At 40.6% G+C, this 12,118-nt stretch overlaps 1 protein-coding gene across 1 annotated transcript in view; it reads right to left on the bottom strand.

Moving 5' to 3' along the window:
• The window catches only part of LOC137382666 (E3 ubiquitin-protein ligase DTX1-like), a 292,622-nt gene that overhangs the window by 46,351 nt on the left and 234,153 nt on the right, over window positions 1-12,118 (bottom strand). Inside the window, exons 3-4 of the mRNA XM_068054908.1 lie at window positions 2,411-2,472; window positions 47-208 (exon numbers count right to left, since the gene is read on the bottom strand). Of these exons, the coding sequence (XP_067911009.1) occupies window positions 47-208; window positions 2,411-2,472 (224 nt within the window). The remainder of the gene's footprint in view (window positions 1-46; window positions 209-2,410; window positions 2,473-12,118) is intronic.

Raw genomic sequence — 12,118 nt, 5'->3', positions numbered from 1 at the left:
AGGGGGCAGGTTTGTAGATTTCGGGGAGTACAATTTGTGCACCTACCTTTTTTCAGATGCTTCTTCTTAGTCTTTCTGCAGATACCAGATATCCCAGGGACTGGTTTTATTTCACTCTTGTTGATAGGTGGTGGATGTAGAATGGGTTTGGGAGCCCGAGTCAGGCACACTGGAAGGCCAGCTGCACACATTAAAATCCCAGTCATACCTGCACGGAATGCAAATGAAGATCATTTACAGTTTAAATCAGTTTCATTGCAAATCGTAAATGTCATCGTCGTTGAAATTATTTTGATATTATGTAAAGAGTTATACTGTATGGAAATTATAATCTAAGATTTCCTGTGAGGTCTGCTAAATTAATCATGCTTAGCTCTTTAAAGGCAATTATTTTACCATGTCTACTTTGGTCTGTCATTCCACGGTCAGGGATTCTTCAGAACGTTTGCCCTTGTGGCTGCTTCTACTCATTCCTGTCTTCAGATCTCACAATTAAAATCCTTCTTAATATTGAAGATAATACAGTCATTGACAATCAAGGCTTATCTTTTGCAGATAACAAACAGGTTTTGCTTAGGGTGTCTTTCAGTCATGACTTACTGAATGAAAATCCATGCAGTTGTGTAACAACATATGATATATGGCCAGACACAAACACCATGGATAGTTTTGTAATCCTGTTTCTCATCAACACATGCTTGCTGCTTCCCCTATAGCTCAGTGATTAAATGAACTTGTGATACTCAACTGGAGAGAAGAGGGAAGCTCCTTTGTTTGATCCTCAATCTGTTATTTGACCTCAGCGAAGGGCTGCACAATGGCAGGGATATTATAATTGCCTCTGTGTCCTCAAGCTAGGGAGGCTAAAAGAAATGATCAGCCATGGTTCCTGCTGTTAATTAACATCTAGTGATTCTTTCTGAAAGTGAGTGTTAATGGAGAACAAATGATGCCCCCCATGTGAAACAGCTGGCAACAATCACTCATGAGGCTCAGTGAAAAAGAGTGCCCATTTGAGGAAGGTAACACAATTTTCCAGCACCTGTAGAAGTGTAGCCCAGAATACGTGCATGTCTTCAGAAGATGAATGAACATAGGAAGATAGATTTTGATATCATGAGATACACTTGCATCCTTTAGAAAACTTCCATTAATAGTGAATATGTTTCTTTTGACCTCAGGTTAACAGCATGTAGAGGGCTACATGAGACTGACTGACCAAACATTTGCCAATTTGACCCTTATGATCATGAATGATGATTGTATTCACTCTCAGCAGGACTGTTTTCTGTGGATGCTGAGTTGTTAGAATTAAAGTCAACATATTGAGGGTTTTTCCTCCCCACTCATGCACACCATTGCAGCAGAAGCTTTGTGCTGCGGCGGCATACATTTCATTCCAATTTAAATATTTGCTCCTCCAATTAACTCCCCTCCTCTCCTGAAGGTCTTGGTTCCATGGATACTATCTGCCCTCAAGTATTCCAATCAAATGCCTAGTCTTTCTACGTGTGACTACTGACAAGAACCTCAACTGTGGTAAGGGGCATCGCACCAAAACCTGGTCCTGTTCTTAATTGATATCCACCCGCTAGCACTTTCAAGCTAACTTAGCACTGCCTGGGAATCAAACCTCGGATCTTGCTGGCCTATATGGCTCAGTCACACTAGGCAGTGCATCAAACACCTGAGAAGGAGCTAAAACAGAACTTTATGGCACACTAATAATATCCTGTGACTGAAACCCTTTAGTTTTTGTTTTCTGGTTATATCTTATCAAAATAACTGCAAATGATTAAGGAGCGGAGTGACTGCAAACTCCAAATTGTAGCCCAAAGGCCTTGTGTTGTGTGGAAATTTCTGTAATTCTATAGGGTAATGTGAACTATTGGAATACAACAGGTTAGTTTCAACCACTGATGGACAGCACTGGGTGTCTAACCATTACCAAATATCCTGTATTGGTGGGATTGGTCATCTCAGCTGAAGATAGGAATGACATTTCAACATTCTCAGCTTTAGTCACTGCAAGCTGTAAGTGATGTACAAAATTGCACACCAAGAAATTTCTATTCTGAGCTGTAGGAGAGGGATTAGGAGTGTTGATTTTCCATCACTATTTTTTTTTACACTAATCCAGAGATTCGTAAGTGGCACATATGAAGATAGTTACAAGGTTGTTATCTGCAATCAAATGCCTGGGCTGCTGGGCTGAGGGGAGGGGTCAGTACATTAAAGGATTGAGGGGAGGGGTCAGTACATTAAAGGATTGAGTGGTGTGTGCACAAACTTCAGATTGCTAGCTTCATTCCTGCCTGGGTGTTATGATGTGACGTTACAATGGATTGATTTTAGAGCTCTCCGACATCTCTCCTGCTCTGCCGTGTGAAGGCAGTGCCTTGTTTCATACCTGCAAGTGCTGGGTGGACAGGACCAGAGCCATTTAGGTTTTTCACTGGTAGAGCAGGAACGCTGGAAGAAATCAGAAGGAGAATATTAGGTTTCTTAATATAGAACTCACTAGTCCACGGAGCATGCCAAGATATTTAATCTCCATATATCAACTATAAGTGTTCATTTTTTGTTCATCTGTATCCCAAAGATATTAGAATTCCTTCGATGCATTTGACATCTGCCATCCCAAAATTATCTGGTTACTTATTCAGTCACAGTGTTTGAAGCTCTATCATTCTGATTAGTTGAATGCTGTATGTTAAAGTCTATTGATGATAGTCAGGCTCGATTAAGGATCCATCACAAGACACTTCTAACACACAAATAAATATGAACTAATCACTCCCTTCAGTGTGTCTGTGCTGATGGAGAGATCTATGCTGTTATTTGAGCTTGATGAAGAGACTTATAAAAATCAGAAGGGTCTGGAAAAAGTGGCTGAAACTGTGGCTGATTAGTAATAATGAGCTATACTGTGAAAAGGAAGAGAAAAGGTCAATGCAAAGTCACAGCTGCAGTCTTCAGATTCTGCTGCTGGTCCTCAGATCACTGTGACAGTATAGCCAGCCCATTAATATATTCAGTACTTCACAGCATAGTTAAGGAATACTTTGAAATTCCACTAAAGAAAGCTCCAGTCTGACCCAACAGTGTTAAAGATGTCTGCAAAATCTGTATGCAAATTTATCAAGAAATAATTTGTGGTTTGTAATAGAATCAAATAGTTCAGACAGCTTGGTAAATAAACATCAAACCTATCACGTCTAATCAAAACCATTGAAGTATGAAAATAAATGACTGCTACCAGAAGAATGAAGGTGAAAAATCTCCCATCTTCCTATAGACACCTTTCTATCTATAGTTATATTTACGTTGGTAAACTAAACACTATTCATAAAAAGATTTTTTTTGTCCACTTTTCGGAGTAGGAATGTTCTGTCTTAAGAGTATAGGAAGAACTAAAAAAAAAATCAAAAACATTGAAAGATTCCCCTGCATAAAGAGAATGCTGAAATCGCAAACTCATTGGGCAATTAAAAGAGAAACTAAGATAGAGCTCGCTTGGTTTTTTTAAAACAGGAAACAGAACTGACATTTGGCCTATGCATTGGAACACAGTGAACACTAGAATGTAACTATGAACAGGAAATGTGTTAGTCCCTTATAGTTATAAATGGCTCTTTTTAGCTATTGGATATACAATATATGTTTCAAATCCTTTGATAAAATGTCTCTGTTTTACATTGACCAGGATGGTGTCACCGCAAATGTATCAAACCTTCTCCTTCATTGCTCTATCTTTTCATTGTCAGCTTAACCTGTATTCATCTGAATTTTAGTTGTTGTATTTTGTCAGTTGGTGATGAATTTTGGGGATATAATTTTTAAAACCTTCTTCAAAGTCCAGCTGTATGCAGTAATCTCCAAAAGTTAAAGCAATCAATAAATTCCTGAGCTAGATGGGAGATTTGAATTGAGAAACTGTTGACAGAGAACCTCAAGCAAGCTCTAAGACTAAAAAAAAAATCACTGCACTACTCACTCATGCTGAGTTACAGTAAACAATTAATAAATGATGTATTTGATATATAGGCCCAGTAATTGTTTCACTCCAGCTTGCCAGCATGAGTTGGGCATAGGGGACAATCCTTTATGGTAGTGGCCTTCAGCAGTCCCTTCAAAGGATCACCAGTTAAGCCAAATGGAGATCATGTTTTCCTGAACACAGCTGGTCCGGAGCCAGCTGCATTCATGGTAGCCCAAGTTTACAAAGCGGGTTTCAGACAGACATTAGACCTGCTATTTGCAAAGAGCCTAATGCCTATTTCAGGCGTTGCCCTTGGCTTCATCCTTTTATACCAATAGCAATATGGCAGGTGGTGCACTTCCAGTATATAATGAGCCATATTGGGTGTTTAGGCAAGCTCTTTGCACATGAAAAATAGGCATGATACCCTTGAGTTTATAGAGCATAGTCTACAAGGCATCATTCACAGAATATCAACTCGATATAAAAGTACACTAGATCTGAGGCTTACATTACAATTACAGATACAGCAAAACATTTAATGGGCAGTCTGCATGAAAAATGTCATTTGGGAAACCTTTTTCCTTCCATGAGGGAGAACTGCAGAGAGAACCGTTAATCACAGTTACCACATCCATGCCACAAGTGATGGAGAGATGTATTGATAACAATTGAAATCACTGCAATATCTTCTTTCCATCTGGCACACTTATTTTTATGGAGACAGTGATGCTTTAAGTAGTCATAAAGTTACCGAACAGATTCTGACCATCAAGACATATTTGACTATTTCATTGAAAAACATTATTGAGAAGCTGTAGAATGTTCCAAATACTTTTTTTTTGTGAAAGGTGCTGATCTGCAGTGTTTTCTCTTGCTTCTGTATGGATTAAATTGCTGAATGAAGGATTAAATAGATAAGCAAGAGCACTTTACCAAATGACTATTTTTATCCACAGTTTAAAGAAATCCTGATCCACACATAATCCTGATTCATTCAGAACATTTCTTGGCAAAGGATTTACTAATATTTAATTCTCCTGCCCGACAGACTCAGGCAACAGTAACATTCTTTTAAGGATGGGAATAAACATTCTTCAACAATCAAGCTCCGTTGCTCCCTGGTTCCGACTGCACTTAGATAGTTTCCACTGTTACTGAGCCAGAACAAGTTGTTCACAATTGAGATCAATAATCTTTCCTGGCCATGTGCCATTCCCAAAAGCCTCTTTCATCAGATTCTGGAGCCGATCATTGAATGCCCACATTTCTCCTGAATAATCAAGCAGCTATCTAGAACTGTTTGTGGCTTGAAACAATACATCTTTAGCCTGCTTCATTACTAGGACCTCTTCAAACTCCTGCTGTAGATTTTAGACTGTACAATAGCGGTCTCCACAGAGGGCACTTACCCAGTATACAAAGAAATCTTCATGTCCTCGAATGCAGTACCCTGGAACTCTGAGGTAACTTTCCCTTGTAAACACTGCGAATTTCAAATGTGGATGCAGATATGAAGTGCTCACACAATGTGTCACTGCCGATATCCTGATTTGTTTATAAAGTAGCTTAATCCTATCCATCCCCATAACTTTAATGGCATCACAGCCAGCCTTGTGCGTAATGTGTCACCTGCAAGGATTAACAGGGAATCAGCCACCCTTTCATTTGTAAGCAAGCTGCTCCTGCAGACACGTACACACATATTAAACTCACAGGACCTCCAGTCATTAGAGTCATAGAGAGATACAGCACTGAAACAGGCCCTTCAGCCCACTGAGTCTGTACCAACCAACAACCACCCATTTATACTAATCCTACATTAATCCCGTATTCCCTACCACATCCCCACCACCTACCTACACTAGGGGCAATTTACAATGGCCAATTTACCTATCAACCTGCAAGTCTTGGGCTGTGGGAGGAAACCAGAGCACCTGGTGGAAACCTGCACGGTCACAGGGAAAACTTGCAAACTCCACACAGGCAGTACACCGAACCGAACCCGGGGCGCTGGAGCTATGAGGCTGCGGTGCTAACCACTGCGCCACCCTTCCTGTGGGGATCTTCCACTATTACATATGAGATTTCATCAAACCAAAAAAAACCTGAGCTTCTCTACCAAAGAAAATCTGAGAAACACCAATGGTGTGATGTTGTTAGCTGGCACCTGAACTTCTTGACAGACAGCTAGTTTTTTAGCTAGTCTAATGACTATTATTACTAGAGATAATTAGTTTGCTTTTATATAGAACTGCAACACCTCCCCATTCACCTGCTCCCTCACCAATATTTAGGCCCTAGTCCCACTCTGACCACTCTGTTCTTGGCCTCTTACACTGTTCTAAAGAGAATCAATGGGAGAGCTTCTATTGCTGGTTATCCTTCTTGGTTTGTCATGTTTCAAAACAAATATTCTGGGGGGTTGCAGGGGTGGGGCGGGGACGAAAACGACAAGTGATGTAGAGAAGCGTAAATACACTTAAAGCTCATTATTTAATATGGATGCTCCTCTTAACAGTCAGAGATTTGGGTTAAACCATCTTATGTATAAATCTTCAGGACCAATAAACAAACTTCGGTTTTCTAAATTTGCATACGGACATCTGAGAGAGCATCACTCCAATTATAAATGGGAAATATATTCGATGAAGAAGATTCCTACCCACTGCCTATGACTCAGTAGAAAATGTGCTCTATTGAGCCCAAGTCCAGCATTTAATTGGGGTGATGTTATCTCAATTGTTTATATGCAAATTTAGAAAACTGAAGTTTACTTATGGAACCCGAGTGTTTGTATATAATATGGGTTCACTATGTTTAATTATAGATGCTTACACCAATTGTGAAAAATGTTCCATTTGCCACTAACTATTTAGATATCAGATTCAAGCAAAGGTTGATTTTGTGAGAACAATGTTTTGCTGTTCTTCCAAAGAAGCAATGTAGGTTAGATGGGACAAAGTCTGTCTGTATTTTAGGATCCCAAACTACTTATTTAGAAGTTTCATTGTAATGTTTATGCACAAGAAATAAATTGGTCCGGAGTTTTATACCCTCCAAAGTGGGGGGGGGGGGGGGGCGGGGGTGGGGGTGGAGTGGGTGGAGGGAAGGGGGCGTAAAACTGAGTGGGATGTGGGGGGGGGGGGGCCCCATTCTGGACCCCCTTCTGCCCCCGCTGCAATTTTACGCAGGGTGGCGGCGACGAGAAACAGTCCGCCCGCCCCAGGCCAATCAAGACCCTTAAGTGGTCAATTAACTGGCACTTAAGGGCCTCTGCCTGCTGCCACAGGTAGTTTATCCTTGGCTGGTGGGTGGCTGAACCCTCAAAGAACCTGCCTGGTGAAAACAGGCAGTCTTCTTGCAGGCTGGGTGGGGGGCCCTCCTGATCGGACACCCTGTCCTGACTGATACAAACAATGTTTTTGTAGCGCCTTGGGATATGTTACTAGTTAAAGGTGCTATATAAATGCAAGCTGTTGTTGTTACAGTAGCGGGGCAATATATTACGTTCCCATGAACAGAATAAAGCCTAGGGAGAATGCACTGTTGAGTGACAGATCATGGATTTACACCTACGGATTCCACACAACCACATGATACATTCCCAACCTCAGTAATGTCACCGGAAGGTGGTGCAGAATGGAGCCCAGATGCTATCCCACGGCAGCAGACGGGAACTTGGGCAGAAAGTCACTCTGGACGTATCTCACCTCCCAGTGACCAGTTGCAGACAGATTCCTGACAGCAGTTTCCCTACCCTTCATTGTGAACCAGGAGACAGTGTGTGACATAAAGAAACCAGAAGGAGGAAGAAAAATACATTTACATAAAGAATGACAAATGTTATCAAATTTACAGTCACAATCATGATTTGTATGTGTAGGTGTATAACTCCCACCAAATTTTTTTTCAGTTTCATAGATTAAAAAAAACAGCAAAGAAAAACAAAAAGGAAAAAAGCCAATAATACAGGATTATGATTGTCCTGTGACATTTGTAAAATCAAGTATTTTAAAAGGGAGATTGAAAGCAGGAAAAGTTGTTGACGGCTGTTGAAATGGCTGGTTTGGCAGTTTTTTAAAAATGAAACTGGAATACAGATCTTCCAGAAAACGCAATCACAGACTGTTTAACATCTGACCTGAGGATCCACTTAAGCTGCTCTCCTATTTTTAATGTCTTTAGTGCACCCTTGTCCTCTCAATTCAGTCGACATTATTAGCTATTCATTGCATTGTTGACTTTGTAAAAAATAATAAAGTGAATAAAACTTGCAAATGAAGCTTAATGCTCTTAACAGGAATGCACCAACCAGCAGTGTTATTGGGGGAGGGGTGGTGGGGGGAATCTAAAATGTAGTCACACTTACAGTGAGGCCTGTTTATTATGGATGGTTGTCTCAATAAATTCATTCGTGGGTGCTAAGCATGTAGCATTGTAAATAATATTTCTGTTGATTTTCAAATAGCCTTCATTTTGAATGGACTGGAATATTGTTAAGGTTTGTAAGCTAACAGAGCAGTCAATTTGCAAACTGCAAGTTCCCACAGACAGCAAATTAGCTAACAGTAGTTCAACTGTTTTTGGAGAACATCAGGAGAAATTACCTGCTCTTCAAATACTGTGATAGGATCGTTTACATCCACTTTAACAAGCAACCTGGTTTATTGGCTCATCTGAAAGACAACACCTCTGACAATGCTTGCAATCCCTCAGCACACTGCATTGAAATGCCAACCCAGATTATGTGGTTAAATATGGCTTGATGCCACAACCTTTTGCCGCAAAAGTAACAGTGCTTTCAACTGAGCTAAACTGACGTACAAGAATAACACTGTAGCCATTTTAATTTATGCCCTGAAGCTGGATTGCTGTGTAGATCGTTTAACAACTTAACTTTTCATCTAACAGATCATTAAAAAAGGTGCTGCTTAAGATTTACACAGGTCCCTGTTGATGATGCAATTCAACTATAAAGCCACTATAAAACTATAATGTCAGCTGCCGCTCAGTTGCAGCACTCTCACCTCTGAGTTAGAAGGTTGGGGATTCAAGTCCCACTCCAGAACTTGAGTACAAAAATCAAGGTGAATACTCTAATGCACTACTGAGGGAGCGCTGCACTGATGGAGGAGCTGTTTTTTTGGATGAATTGTTAAACCGAGGCCCCACTTGTCCTCTGGGGTGGGTGTAAAAGATCCCATGGCACTATTTCAAAGAACAGCACAGGAGAGGTCCTGGCCAATATTTAGCCTTCAAACAACATCACAAAAGCAGATTATCTGGTCATTATCACATTGCTGTTCGTGGGATCTTTCTGTGCACAAATTGGCTGCTGTGTTTCCTAAACTACAACAGTGACCACACTTCAAAAGTACTTCATTGGCCATAAAGTGCTTTGTGATGTCCTGTGTCGTGAAAGGCGTTATATAAATGCAAGTCTTTCTTTCCATGCTATACTGCACTGTCCAATTCTTGCTCTCTAGCCAGACAAAATTAATTTTGCCTGCAACTGTAAACACATACACTGGCCCCAATTAAATTTTAAATTAGCAAGGAGATGACTGACCCTCGACTGTGTTCTAACTACAAATTTGAGTTCTTGGGTTACATTACAGTCAAGGTAAAGAGTGTGAGAATACCTCCTATAAATGGTCTCACACAATAATTTGGACAACTCTGTATTCAGAGTTAACGACTCCGTTTGCCTGAAAGCAAAATATAAACCACTGTACTAGAATTTGGAAGTTTATTTCATTAACAGGCAAGAAACAAGATCAAAGCAACTTGACTGAATTTAGCTTTCTGCGTATTATTCAAAGTCTTCTAAGTAGTCAAGAATATGACAGCTGTTACTTGTCTCAAGTACAGACACACAAAACATACATCCTGGGAACAAGACTCCAGTTGTTTCCAAAATGTTGCCAAAATAATTCTACATGTTTGGAGCAGTATTAAATCTGCTTTTAGTCATCTTCCTATCAACCTGACCCCAAGTTATACGAAAAGCCCACAGTAACATTGATGGGCAATCAACTAAAATTGGCTTTTGATTGTTGTTTTGCTGCTGCTTAGTGCTAATGTGCTGACACACTCATAGGAATCCTGAAAACAGGTCCATAAGCACATAAATTCTGAGCTTATAATGGGGATTTGTTTGTACTTGACATCTTAAGGTCTACCTGACCTAGTGTCAAATTCAGAAACCAATTTCAACTTTGGAACAGCTGCAAACTCTTGGCTTTGGACAAACTAATGTTGTTGACTAGAAAGAACAAAGCTGACTTTGTACATTTTGTTTGCATGGATGTTTTGACCTACTTAAGATTAAAAGTACAGTGCATTCCCTTTTCTTAAAATGCTCATGAACATTTAGGACAAAAATGTGATAGTAACTCTCAAATACAGCTCATCAATCAGTGATATTCTGAAGACAAATGTAATTGTTTTATACTAAAGCACCAAACTTCACCAAGTCATTGTTTATATCGTAGAAAGGTTAATATAGTGATGGGTTCAATGGCTCTCTTGGACCAAGGATGTCTTATCAGGGTTGCCTGCAAGTGGACTCATGTCACATATGGAGATGTTGACTAGTCAGACCTTGCAGAATGTTGATTTGCTTTCAGAACTCAGTTGTGGAAAAGGTTGCAAATCACCTGGCTGCCTATAAGCATCGCTCAACTTACAACCGTGCGAGGCCTCTATAAGTCCTTTCTCGATGCATGAGCCAGGATGAACCAAAATGGCCTCCATCACCTGTACCTATCCGATGATATTGTGAGAAGAGCTTGAAAAGTTTAAATAAATGACGTCCTTCAGGCATTCTGAATAAAGAATGACTAAAACAGTCCTCTTTCTTGAGTGAGGAGTAGTTGTTGGTGAGTTTGAAAAAACACTGTAAGCAGCACTCAGTGCTGAAATGACCAGTCTATCTAACTACACCTGAGCAAGCTCAGATCTCTCAGCTATTTGGGAATGGAGGACAGATGAACATGCACACGATATACACTATGACAACTGACAACACTGAACCTTCTAGGATGACTACCTGACATGACATTTAGTGATGCGGTGACGCAGGTTTTAATTAAACTTTGCCTGAAAAATTAGGAGACAATTTGTAAAAGTCAATGCCAAAGTAGGGTACATAAAATAGACATTCTGACATAATGGAGCCAACTAATGATGATGGAACACCTTTATCTAAATAGAGTACTGCAATTGTAATCACATACTGGACTTCGGACAGGAACACATTTGATAGATGTTGTATTCTTTGATGTTGTTAAGACTCATGAAGGGGAGCCTTTGAGGTTTTGCTCTGTGTTATGGATCTAATAAAGATCAAAGACCTTTACTGGAGATATGAGTAAACCTGGGCACACAAGAACAACAAACAATCCAGGGTAGGTAGAGGGTATATGTTAGCTTCACATCCCCAATTTGTGAATAAAATTGTGTGAATTGCAAATGTTTTCTTTAGCTGCATAAACTTGTTCTTTTCCCCTGTTCACATATAAGCAGCATTTAATATCTTTCTCTTATACTCATCTGGGATCTTTTAGAAAAAGTACAAGGTGCAGCAAAATGAATATTTCTACGTCCAGTTTTTCCAGAAGGGTTACATGATTCTTTTGGGCCTCCTTATCTCGAGAGACAATGGATATGCGCCTGGAGGTGGTCAGTGGTTTGTGAAGCAGCGCCTGAAGTGGCTATAAAGGCCAATTCTGAAGTGACAGGCTCTTCCACAGGTGCTGCAGAGAAATTTGTTTGTCGGGGCTGTTGCACAGTTGGCTCTCCCCTTGCGCCTCTGTCTTTTTTCCTGCCAACTACTAAGTCTCTTCGACTCGCCACAATTTAGCCCTGTCTTTATGGCTGCCCGCCAGCTCTGGCGAATGCTGGCAACTGACTCCCACGACTTGTGATCAATGTCACACGATTTCATGTCGCGTTTGCAGACGTCTTTATAGCGGAGACATGGACGGCCGGTGGGTCTGATACCAGTGGCGAGCTCGCTGTACAATGTGTCTTTGGGGATCCTGCCATCTTCCATGCGGCTCACATGGCCAAGCCATCTCAAGCGCCGCTGACTCAGTAGTGTGTATAAGCTGGGGGTGTTGGCCGCTTCAA

The sequence above is a fragment of the Heterodontus francisci genome, chromosome 23 (assembly GCF_036365525.1).
Source record: "Heterodontus francisci isolate sHetFra1 chromosome 23, sHetFra1.hap1, whole genome shotgun sequence".
Taxonomy (NCBI): domain Eukaryota; kingdom Metazoa; phylum Chordata; class Chondrichthyes; order Heterodontiformes; family Heterodontidae; genus Heterodontus; species Heterodontus francisci.
This window is presented reverse-complemented; position numbering and strand designations above follow the sequence as displayed.